This window comes from Pyxicephalus adspersus, chromosome 2, assembly GCF_032062135.1.
Source record: "Pyxicephalus adspersus chromosome 2, UCB_Pads_2.0, whole genome shotgun sequence".
Classification (NCBI taxonomy): domain Eukaryota; kingdom Metazoa; phylum Chordata; class Amphibia; order Anura; family Pyxicephalidae; genus Pyxicephalus; species Pyxicephalus adspersus.
Window position 1 is genome coordinate 81,132,911 of NC_092859.1, and position 13,059 is coordinate 81,145,969.

Consider the following 13,059-nt stretch of genomic DNA (forward strand, 5'->3'; position numbering starts at 1 on the left):
TTTTAAAGCAGTGATCCGGTGATTCACTAAAACATTGTCTTTTTGTGCATCTTGCGCTAATAAATTTGCACTAATTTAGGAGTTAAAGTGAGTTTTTAGAGGGTAGACCTGAGACAGCTCGAATTGGAATAAACTAAAGTTCTAGTTTAAAATGTATCATCAAGTAGAGCATTATTGCAGAAAGGGACAGGTGATGGTCATCCTAGCACAGCCAAACAAAATGGCTGAAAATCTTAATGTGGAAGAGAAGAAAGAAGAAGATGGCAGCACCCATGATGCAACAGGCACAAGTGGGAATCCACTGGGTTTAGTTCCACTTAAAAAAAAAAAGATTTCCAATAAACACCATTACAGATACTGCCTTTTTTTACTTGTGGTTACCTGAGTTTGTCTTTGTTTCAGCCCTTTACAGTAGGCCTGGCACAAGGAACCAGTCAAGCTCTGCAGTATGCCAAGGCACATGTTGACAGGAAAAAGCTCCCTTGTGGATTTTAATGTTTATTTAGCTGTTTTTGTGGAGGTCACTTTTGTACTGAATACAAAGGGGAATCTGTCCATGGTTGAAAGGTACTTACTATTCTTTGATGTCTATCTGCATTTCAAATAGCTAGGCTGGTGGATGTCCAAATATACCACATGGCACATTCTCTAAAAGACAGAGACAGACACCCATGTTGTTGTTCACATCAGTGACATGCGTGAAAATGTGCTTTGGCACACTGTGTGGTCATTCATTCTTGAAACGAAAGTTCCACCAAAATTTTGCATCACTTGCTGTCCTGTCAAAATTTGCTGATGTCCATATGCACATCTCCAGGTAACCAGCACATCCCTGCTGGGATAAACTCAGGCGTGGGCCAACCAATGTGACAATTAAATTGAAGATGTTGCCACCCACACCGGAATGGGGAGAGGTGAGTAAAAAATATTTTAGAGTACCCCAACACATCTGCATTGCAGTGCAGCAAAAATGCATTCCAATGCAGTACAGTACGTTGTGGAGTGATGCACAATTTTTTGCTGCATTGGGCTGCTGTAATGAAACATTATTGGTATTTTGTTTTGTCTTTGTATACTCTGTCAAACTTATTAAAAAACTATATTCTACTGCTGCTCAAAAATTTGCATTTGGTATTTTTTGAAACGGATAAGGATATTCATGGTTTGCCTTGAAACATCTTCTTTTTATTCCACAATCTCCAGCTGAATTTGTTCACCTTGGTATTGTTTTAGCTAAGAGCCATGTCTGACTAGTCTTGTGGCTGCACTGCTCTATGGAGAATGGCTATTCAGTTTGCTGAGATTTTTTTGTTCCCTCTGATTCCAGCAGAAGTCTTCATGATTCAGCAGACACTTCCTGTGCTAAAGTAATTACTTGTGCAGGAACATTTGTCATTATTAGTTGATCTTTGTAGCATAGCATTATTGCTTGACAGTAGGAGAGCTGATACAGAACACAGTCTAGAATGAAAGCTTACAGCACCAACTGTCTGTGCCAGATAGTAATGAGTGTGACATTGTCAGAATTGAATAGACTTTATTCTATATGCTGGGGCAGAGGCAAAAAGTCATACATTTTTTTACTAGAAAAAAAAGTCATTATTTGGAGACTGTTCAAAAACTGACACTTGTGTTTTAGATTGTTGGGTCATATGATATTCGAAATTTATAAGTGTAATATATAATATGCTTTTAAAGGGTCATGCATAGAAATATTGATAGAAATGTTTTTTTTTTTGTTTTGTTTTTTTTATGACAGCCTGGGGAAACCTTGGGAATGTATTGAAGAATCAGGGCAAGATTCCGGAAGCAGAAAATGCTTATAGGAATGCCTTGTACTACCGCAGCAATATGGCTGACATGCTATATAACTTGTAAGTATATTCAGCTGTATATTTTAGTGTCCATTGGGAGGAATTGTTTTTTTAAAGTAAAATGTGCAGAAAGGAAAGTTGTAATGGATGTGTCTGTACAATATTCATATGCTCCATTCAAACTAAATCTGCAACTGGTACACTTTTATAGATGATTTCTAATGAAGTACACTTTTTTTGTGATCCATCCACCCTACATACCTGCCATATGTGTGTATCTCATACAGGTAACAGCTTTGAAGCTTTAAGATCTTTCAACTATTATATTGGCATTGATAATAATTAACTTAAAACACTAGATACCTCAATGTCATATCAAGCTTTGCAGTAGGTGAAGTCAGAACCTGTGATCTGCACTGGTTTTGGGTCAGTTACTTAGAGTATTAGAGTTCAAAGGTTAGTGTGACAACTAGATAGCATGGCATTTTCATGTGGTCAGCAACCTTCACCCTATTTGAATTGGTCCATTCCCGGCCAAGCCTTTATAGAACATCAGAATGAATTTAATATTAGATATTTAGGCATGTATTGCTCAAAAAGGGTTTAGAAATGTTTGTAATCGTAAAGTCCAGTGGGTATAATGTGTCATAGTCCCAAGCAGGCTTTCAACATACCACTTTTATTCTCAGCACCTGAACATCATTTTTTAATACTACTGTAGTAATACTACATTTTTTAATAAGTTCTGTGTCATCATGTACATTTGTAGTACAAGATGTGTAGCGGTGTATTCCTGATGAGAGGAAAATGATTTCCGCAATGTGTCATAGATTATCCTGAATGAGCACTTAGCCTTTCTTGTGTAAAGTACTGGGTCACCATTCATTCATTACTTAATTGATTCCATATGAAAACTGACACCATCCTAAATGCTTCATGAGGACTTATGCAACTTGAGATCAATACAAACTAAACATCAGTAAGTAATTTTTTAAGCAAAAATGCCATGCAATTAATGTGAAGGTCTTTTTATTACTTAGTTCCAGTTTTCTAGTCCCAAGTTGTTATGAATACATGATTAGTTGTTCATCTAGCAAATATGTCAATATTGTAAAGACCTTATGTATAATCCAATGTTTTCACGGGACTTCAATTGAGTCATCTTGCAGTGAATGTTTGTTGATTTTCAATAAAACTAGAACCAGACAATCTAGTTACCCCTTACTACAATCACATCCCCCCTTCTCAAACACACACACATTTTACCAGCTCTGTAGACTAGTGACAACATATGTGTTACCAAACTCGAATTGGATTTCATTTAAAGGTCAAAGCAAAGGTATAGTAATTTCAAATCTCATAATAAAGCTACTAACTGCTTTAGTTGCCTGCTTAGGTTGTCAAAGGTATGACATAAAACTCTATCAATTTCATTTAGTCTGTTTACTTTACATTCTAGAATGCTAATGAGAAACTGTATAAACGTAAATATTCATATTCAGTCACATTACAATCCTGGGATCCCAGTGTGTTGCATGATAGTACTTCTAAATACATTTATTTTATAAGTTAACATTAGAAATAAGTGTTCTATGGTTGTGGAAACTGTTACTATACCTACGAGATAAAAGACATGCAATGTTTCCAAAGCACTTTCTAAGCTGTGTGGTTTTCGTTCACCTTTCCCAATAAAAACTCAAAATAGCTTCACTCCAGCTAGGAAACACTTTCTTCACACCTACATTCAATTATAAAGAACCTATGTGCATGAAAGTTCATGTGCGGTGCAGGGTCCACTTCTTCCCGTTTTCACTGGGGACTTATTGAAAAACTGTGCAGTGAAGTGATACACTCATTAATATTTTCTTTTGCTATTGGTGTTGAAGAATAATTGTGTAAACTTCAGCAAAACTCCAGCTGTTGCATTAGACATTTTTTGTACTTTCCAGAGAAGAAAATGGTAATAGCAGAGCTTTAAAACTCAATGGTTTCAAATGAATTTCATTTAAAATGTTAATATTTTGCAAAATTCATATGCTGTAGCTAATTATTATTACCAATAATTGAAACCCAAATGATCAAAAGATACTCCCATACACATGTACAATTATTTATACATATAGAAGCAAAGGTTTCAAAAGAATACACGTGTCTAAAAACATTTAAAACACTTCATATTGCATCTCTTGGAAGTAAATAAATGGAAATTTCTCCAATGGTTTACCAGTAAAAAAGAAAAAAACATTTTGGAACTGGATTTAACCATTCTCTTCTAAAACTTTGTAATTACATTGCATTTTGTTATAGTATGACTTTTGATAGATGTCTACGTTTGGGTCTTGTTTTAATTGCCTTTTACATACCAGGATAAATAAAAGTATTGTAGATACTTCCTCCTATTGCAATTTGAAACCATCTGCCTGCATCTAAATAGATATCCTAATAAGAGGGATTCAAAACCCACTCATTAATTTGTACAGATGGAAAAGCAGTCAGTAACAGTTTTGATAACCACATGAGAGCAAATAGGCGCAGGTAGCTAATGCATAATTTCTGAAACTCTGTTTGTGTCAGCAGCATCGGGATATGTTAGGTATTCATTGTGTGTTAGAGAACTAATCAAAGGCTGCTTCACAGGCACCCCAGAGAATAGAAAATAAATGCAAAAGTGAATTAATTAGATTAAAACAATATAATATGCATTTATAGGGCAGCTTGGAAAACATGTTGCTCATACTAAAAGGGTCTGAGCCTGTCTTGTGGATCCAAAGACAGCTGTGCGGATACTTTGTTCCCACATTGGATTTATTTAGAGTGATCCTTGTCAACTCAAGTCCAAAGCAAGGGGGCTGAGATAACACTCCTCTATATAGTGATTAACTTTTGCATACTTAAATCACAGCCTGCCACACCTATTGTAATTTAAAATTGTATATAAATGTTGAAGTTTCAGAAAAAATTAATAAAAAAGGAATAGGTTTACTTGATATTATATTATACATTAGGTCAAAGCTTAAAATGTAGACAGAGACTTTTTTGTGCTGTTATTTTTCTATCTATACCTTGTTATAGTAAAAAAATCTACTGATCTCACTAGATATAAAGGCCTAGGGGAACAATGTCTGCAATGATCGAACACATGGCAATTGTTTCCGATTCTGCCATTTATTTCCCAGAAGCTTTACTATGCTGATGATGAGTACCCTCCTTTGTTCATGTAGCAGACAGTACTTTCCTATACTGAGACAGTTGACACTGTTTGTGGTGTTTTTCTACCACTTCACCACTATTTCTGGCACCCCTTGAGGTTGTTTGACTTTGTAATAGTTGCAGCATTTGAGTATATTGTGACATGTTAATATGTTATTCCTTTTAAGCCACTGTAGACTGGGACAGATTTTAAGGATCATGTATGTTATGTAGTTTCAGTTTCTTACAGCAGTGTTTTCTAACCAGGGTTCTGTAGAAAAGTTCTTAGGTTCCTTGAAAAATGAGTAGTTTGTACTCTCAGCTCAGTTTAGTGACACCAATGATTTTTTTGGCTATCTGTAAGGATTCCCTGAAAACTTGAAAGTTTATTCAAGGGGTTTCCTCATGTTAAAAAGGTTGAGAAGCACGGTTTTAAAGTCTAGAACATTCAAATTCTAGCATAGATACAAGCTATTCCTTTTGTGTCACAATTGGTTTAATAATTGCATGTGGTTGTGAGTTTGTGCTGTGCTGACGGAGCTAAGCACAGATTTTGCTATTTTGATCTATCAGTATTTCCTTTCAATGTTTAAAGAATATGTGCTTGGAAGAAAAATGCACTTCATTTCAATAGGGATGAAGGTATCCTAACAAACCAAAATGTAAAACTAAGAAGAGAGACTCTATTTGCCGAGTGACTGGTCTCTGTAATATCGTCATGAATGAATTCCATGCCACAGTTCATGGTTAGGGAATTTTCGATATAACATCACTGTTGCTGTATTATTGTCACTTATGAATTTATGCTACAGTTTGTGGTTAAGGGATCTTGGATATAATATCAGTGTTTTACTGGAAGAACTTGGCATTCCTTCCTACTGTTGCTAGGGGACCAATGAACAGATTTGGAGTCCTGAAGAAAAACATGAATGCTGGCTGTCAGTATTCAGCCATTTGATGCATTACCCTGTTGGCCTACCCTGTCCTACCTACCTAAAATACTTAAGTAAATCTCACAGCCATGGTCTTTTGCAATGTTTACAGCCTTGTGCTTGACCACACTTGCACAATGTGCGGTTATGGATAGCTGTGAGATATTCTTCATGGGTTTGAGATGTTTAGGAGGTGGAGAAGATGGGAATAGACTACTGACTCTGTTTACTCTGTGAAAGCTGCTTATTTAAAAGCTGGCATTTTCATATAGCGAAGTCTAAAATACTACTACAAAAATGCCTTGAAAACATGAGATAAAGCGAACATCACAGATTTTCTTTCTTGAACATAAATCAGCAGCAGGAATGCCTGCAGCCTTCTTGCTCTGAGTACTTCCAGCTCTAAATAAATGTCTTCTAGTAGACAGAATACTTACTTCAACCAATTCTCCAGACCACCATATGTAGTGGTGGTCAGAAGCAGCTTTTATAGAGTGAAGATAGATTCAGACATGTGACTTGGTCTTTCTGCTATAAAAAGATTTTGTCATCCATATAGGGGACCAATTACATTTGTTATGGGTCCATTAATACCCATATGGGCTATAAGCAGTAGTATTTTTGTAACAAACCTATGAAAGATCTGTTAAAATTTTTTGACTCATTTTCAGAAACTAATTTTTATGTTTTATGATTTGTACCCAGTAGCTCTATGCTAGCTGGATGTTCCTGATAACATATTTTCTGGAACTGTTCACCTATTTGTTTTTCATGACTAGACATGTATATTTTTCAAACCTTAAGAAAACTTTGAATCTGACCAGATGATGCTGGTTGGTGGTAGAGTTAAATATTTCCAAACTAAGCATTTTTTTATTATTTTTGGATAAAGTAGTAAATTGTGAAACCCTCAACAGATGTTTTGTGACCCATTACAAAGGTTTGCCTTCATTTCCTGTCCATAGACACCAGAAAACACAAGGGAATTCCCATCTTAGACATTTTTGGAACTTGGAATTATTTTTATCAGGACCATTGTTCCTGTTGGAAGGTTCCCCCATCTCCTGTTGTGGTGATTTGTTTTTCCCTCCCTTTCAGTCCTGGTGACCAGGATCACCTTGCACAGATGAGATGGTGAATTTCACCCAATGGGGACACTAGACAACATTAAAAACCTGAGGTACTAACACATTATTGCTCTATATTTTCTTCTAATAGTTAAGGTTTGGCTTTGAAGTCCAATAATAATCCATTATTAAAAAAAATTAAGCCTCCTGATATTAATACATTTTTAAGTATCAACTTTGAGAAGTCCTATAAGGCTGCAAATCACTAATGTTATATAAATGCAAGCATTAATTGTGTTTTATGCATTCTAACTTTAACATAAGTAAAAAGGAGATATAGTAGCATGTATATAATAGATCTTATTTTTATATGAAAACAGTCCTTACAGGGGATTACAGGGACTAGAGTACCATTATTTTATTATGAAATTTTAATGCCACTAAATAAAGATATATCACATTAAAATTTATGTTGTTGAAAAGTCAAATACATGTGAAATTTAGACTTCTGTGATCTGTGTCTTGTTTTTGTTTTTCTAATTTTAAACCGACTACAGCATATGTCTTAAGAAAAGGAAGGAGCCTTTGATAAATTGTTAATGGAAAAGGCCAACTAAATTATTTTTTCCATTGCAGTATGAGACCTGAACACACAGTCTGTTTTCATTTCTGCCCTCTGATATTCTAGCAGGTCCCATCTGGTTATCTTCCTTAAAAATCTTGTTCAAACACTTCCTGTTATAGAGTGAAGTGCCCTGTCCTTTCTTCCTGTTAGGCTTTTTCATGGTCACTGTGCTACATGAGGTTCCAATGGCAACTTCATACGGCTTAAAAAATATAAAATCTGTATTGTACATTATACAAGTATGATCCCCTGTTTGTCATCCCTGCAAGCCTGACCTGAGAAATGGTGTGCAGCCTCTTCTGGAGGTCATGCATGTAGATAGGAAGTGACTTCAGCAAGGCTTCGGGAAAATTAAGAAATAAATTGTGAAAGCAAATATTTTAATAGAAAAAAAATGTTTTTTTTATTATAATGCACACTGCTGTTATGCCTAGTTGCCAATTCTGTACCATTTCCTATTCATTGGAACAAAACATAAGTTCCAAAATTCTTGGAAATAAATAGACCTAAATAGGAACTACTCTATATACCTTATCTACAGGATCAATTTGATTAATTTTAAGTTAACATGAGACTTTGAAATTACTACTTTTGTAAGCTACTAATGTAATCCACACATCTTTGCATTATAAATCATACTTTTAAGGGGGAAGTCTATTTTCTGAACAGATCTTGAAGTTCTTTTCTGTGTAATATTTCATGTCAAAGACTAATGTGTAGGGCTTTTTTAATCAGTGACTTGCTGTAATTACTAAAGTTTACAACAGCAAAGACCAGTGGGTAAAGTTTTTAATTAGCGGACTTCCTTGCTGTAAATACATTTTAAAAAATACAGCTGCCTGTAATCATACCTCATTGCTCGGCATGCTGTAGATCGCTCAAATATCCTATGTTATTTTATGCTGACTTAATTTGTCTTCATAATTCCTGAGGATAACTGTACAGATGGAAAGGTAGGTAGTTAGATTAGCCTGTACACATCTATGACCTAACACGGTTCTAAGGCCAAGATAACATTTGTTTAGGAAAAGTTAAAGTAATGTTACACTGATAGATGCAGTCTTTGGGATCTATTTTTAAAACAGGGAATCTGACATTTATGGGAATCTTCCAGGTCTATGTTTTTCAATAGTATTAACTGATTCTCACCAGGGAATGTTTGAGAGAATGTCAGATTCCCTCTTTAATAAATAGAGCCCTTTTGTGGTGATATTAGCTGCATCACCCAGCAGTTATGCCAGCTGCATGTAAATGTAAATAACTCATATGTGAATACTCTTTTGTTTCACAAGCCCTCAAAAGATCCTTGAAACACCGCCACACCTCCGTTCACCCCAGTCCATGCTTTTCTTTCTGTGTTTGTAGTAATTTCTCTTGATATCTACTCCAGTGCTAGTGGCACGTGGACACTAACTTCCCATAGACCAGATCAGAACTGTATGGAGACCCCGAGGGAAGATTTAGTTCTTTGGGGGAGTTACTTTGCTGGTGTGGCCTGCAACTAAGTGGATTTTTGCAACAAAGATATGAACCCTGCGTATGGCTGACGCAGTAAGGTACTGGAACTCCTGCCTACGATCTGACATTCAAACCTCACTTGGCTACTTTCAAGGTAATCTAAATTCACTTTAGGCCTGTAAAGAATCTGACCCAAATCACCCTATCTAGATTGCAAGCTTCTAATTTAACACAGCTCCATTATCTATTCTAGCCCTCACTTCCATAGATCATATGCTTGAGGCTGTTAGTTTTTATGAGTGCTTTGTAAAAATACATCTCTATCCTGGCTTTATGTATGACATATCTAGGAGGCACTACTGGTATGTCTCTTACTGATTCTACATCTTATATCTTTATGTTCAATATACAAGGTTAGCTGTTTATCTGGGTTTCATCTGCATCTCCTACATTGTTGTTTATGCCTTTCCTATGTGTTATCTGTTATACAGCCCTACAGAAGGTTTCGGCATCTAAATCATTACTAGTAATAGGATAAGTGTTCTCCGGGGTAGAGTTGTTACGTTAGATTGGTTCAGCTAGGAAGGGTGGCACTGGAGGATTTTGTAGAACGAATATTTTTGTACTTTAAACTAAATATGATGTGTTTCCAAATACATTGGTTTTTATCATAGCCAAGAAAAAACTTTTGTTGAGTCGGAAATCAATAATCTTCTAGGCCTCATTATATTCTGAGACCTGAACAAGTGCACTTTTGTGGATGTTGGTCACAGCACTCAGGAGCTGAGAGAAAAAACATTTGGCTTCTGTGTTCTATGGATAAAAAAGAAAAGTAAACCAATTGTTATCAAATAGATTGTATCTATTAGGACTAGCATGTGTAATACTTTTCGAATTTCATATAATCTCCTGATTTAAATATAGATTTTCCTAACTGCTTTTGAAATTTCATTGAGCTCTGTCACCTGCCAAGTTTAATTAATGGCACGCAGTCTGCAAAATAATGTATTCTTCCATGTGTGTTACATTAGGAAATATTTCATATACAAAGTCATGTTTACGTATACGTGTTTTACAAAGAGTTTGAAAGCTGGCACTAACATAAAACAGAGAGCTACATTGTTACTCTTGTTTTTAAGAGCTAATAAGATAATATCTCTAAAAATATACCAGAGCACAGTTATTCAATGTTACCATGTCTTCTAAGACTTTAAAGCGCCTCCGATTAAAACAATGTGTTTCCCATTTGCATTAGACAGTAATGTGTTCATAGTTAAATATTGCTTCCAACTTTTAAATTAATTTATATGTGGAAGTGAAATGGTAATATTCAGTCAATATAGAATCCTTTGATCGGTAGTGGAGGGTAGCACATCTTCCAAGTGTAAAAAAAATAATCCCTAAAAACAGCCAGCACTTGGCAGCCTTCACCTAATACTTTCTCTGGGCTTCATGTATATTAGCTGCTGAGAAGTGAAACTGTTTCTGACAGTAACATAATTTCCTAATTACTGTGTATCAGATACTCAAGTGTGAACTAAGGGGCACTGGCTTTTTAATGGCTTTATCTCATTTATCTCACCATCTCAAACATGGAACGATATTCTATATATGTTACATCTAGTTAAAAAAACATACCATTAAAGGACTATCTTCCAAGACTGAGATTCATGCAAGGAATGGGTTGTGTATCCATCATAACCATCATGACAACATTTTTGCACTTTTTATATTAATTTAAACTTTAAATTCAGCGGTTTGTCCTTGCTTTCATGGATAAACTATATACTTGTGTTTCAGCTGTATACAGCATTTTATGAACATATATGCCTTAAAAATCAACAATATACTGCAAAGTAATATATGTGGATCTAGTTTTCTGATAACCAATCATACTCCTGTTTTGTGTGTTCCAGAGGCTTACTGCTCCAGGAAAACAGCAAGTTTTCAGAGGCTCTGCACTACTACAAGTTAGCAATTGGTAGCAGGCCTACACTGGCATGTAAGTAATGAATTTACATTTTATCATCCTAATTCACATCTGTTTATCATTATCATCACATAGTTTTTTATACGTAAGATGAAGGGCTAAGACCTCACCACAAAACCATCATCACAACTGGCATCCTAATTGGCAACGTTTTGTATAGATGAAAGGTTTTGAGAAAGCATGGAGGCCGAACCACCATTCATCTATGGTGGTCTCTCCTGTAGGGAAAGGAAAATTAGTGACAGACACGAGTGCAAAAATGATTTTTTTCTCTTTAAAGGTCGGTCATTTTCTGCTACTAAAGGAAGCAGTCCTGAAATTTTATCGCTCTACTTTAAAGTGTTTTGTATTAATTAAAAAATGTACTTATTGCAATCATTGATTTTACAGCGGCATACTTGAATACAGGAATTATTCTTATGAATCAGGGAAGGACAGAAGAAACCAGAAGGACTTTCTTGAAATGTTCCGAAATTCCAGATGAAAACTTAAAAGACCCTAACGCTCATAAGAGTTCAGTGACCAGCTGCCTTTATAATCTGGGGAAGTTGTACCATGAACAGGGCCAGTATGAGGTGAGATCTCTAAAATATTGGTGAAATATAGAACTTTTTTAAATTTAAATCTGTTTTTGTTTTGCTTTTATGTTCTTCCAATAAAGGAAACAGGGAAAAATACATATCGTAGCATGGAAAAGTTTACAGTGCAGAGTGTAGTGAGTGCAGGTCAGGTATATCCCAACACAACATTATATTTGGTGCAAATTTTATATTACTGACAGTATGGGCCCACAGGGGCTTTGTGGCTATCAATCTGAAGAACACTCTAAAAGTATTTGTACTCTATCCCAAATAAGATCTTGAGACTAATCCAGCTGCGTCTAACATTCATAACAATAAAGACTCCCTTTTGGCAGAATATCCTCATCTCTAATATATAGATTATTTAACTATATTCAACTGCCAAGATATATTGTTTAGTTGTTGTTATATTGCTTTTCTTTTTTTTATTTTTTATCTTGGCCAGGAGGAATACTGTAACAATTTCTATTTTATTTGTCCCAGTCCAGTCAAGAAAAAAAAAACATACTGGATACGATCTATAATTATCTTACAGAGGAATACCTGGCTAATTCTAATAAAACGGAACTACCGTCAATCCCTCCGCAATCTTAGTCCAGTCGGTCCTGCTACTTCCTGTCTTTCCTATTCATTTCAGCAAGGGCTAGACACCAGGAACCGCCGTCTTTCTACTTTTTTTACTTTTTTTATGATTGGGTATGCACCAAAGAGCAGCCCACAGCCACCTGAGATATGTGACATATGTATCCCAGGAGGTTGGGGTCTTCCTATTCAGTCTTTACCACTGTGGCAGTAAAGACAAAATTGGAAAAGTAATGTAAAATTAGAAAAAAAAAAACATCTTTTTAACTTTATATAAAAGGGTTATCCATCCTTATAATAATAATATATTATAAAGTAAAAAAAAAGTTGTGATGATAAATCTGCTTTATTTCCTAAGTTTTATCCTAAATTGTAACTGATACTTTACAAATTGATAACTATGCCCTGTCTTACCTCTGCTTCAGAAGGTAATTTGTCCTGGTATGCAAGAAAAAAAATTGGTAGACCTTTTGACTTTTCTGAGATATTAAAGCCTAAGGTAACCCTGTTATCTGGTTTATTTGAGCCTGCCATGATTCTGAATGAGACTGAGTATTGTAAATGTTACATATTTGAACAGCTTTCTTAATTGTAAGATCTTTTTAAGTTCTGTAAATTTGAATGGAAAAACTTACAACCACAACACTAAGCAATATAAACATGGTGCAGGATTTTTTTTAGTACCCAAACGTTTGCCTAGATTTTTGGCAACAAAATTCTCCTTCTTTCCAAGTGTAATGCTATATATTAAGAAGGGTTGTTGTTAAAATGTTTCCTTTTTTGTGTAATTTGGCCAAAATGCTGATGGAACTTTTGTGTAG

The 13,059-nt window shown here is 35.3% G+C and overlaps 1 protein-coding gene across 1 annotated transcript in view; it reads left to right on the top strand.

Annotated features, from left to right (window-relative positions):
* TMTC2 (transmembrane O-mannosyltransferase targeting cadherins 2) overlaps positions 1-13,059 on the top strand; it is a 117,913-nt gene that overhangs the window by 87,354 nt on the left and 17,500 nt on the right. Inside the window, exons 4-6 of the mRNA XM_072401217.1 lie at positions 1,760-1,874; positions 11,002-11,087; positions 11,466-11,650. Of these exons, the coding sequence (XP_072257318.1) occupies positions 1,760-1,874; positions 11,002-11,087; positions 11,466-11,650 (386 nt within the window). The remainder of the gene's footprint in view (positions 1-1,759; positions 1,875-11,001; positions 11,088-11,465; positions 11,651-13,059) is intronic.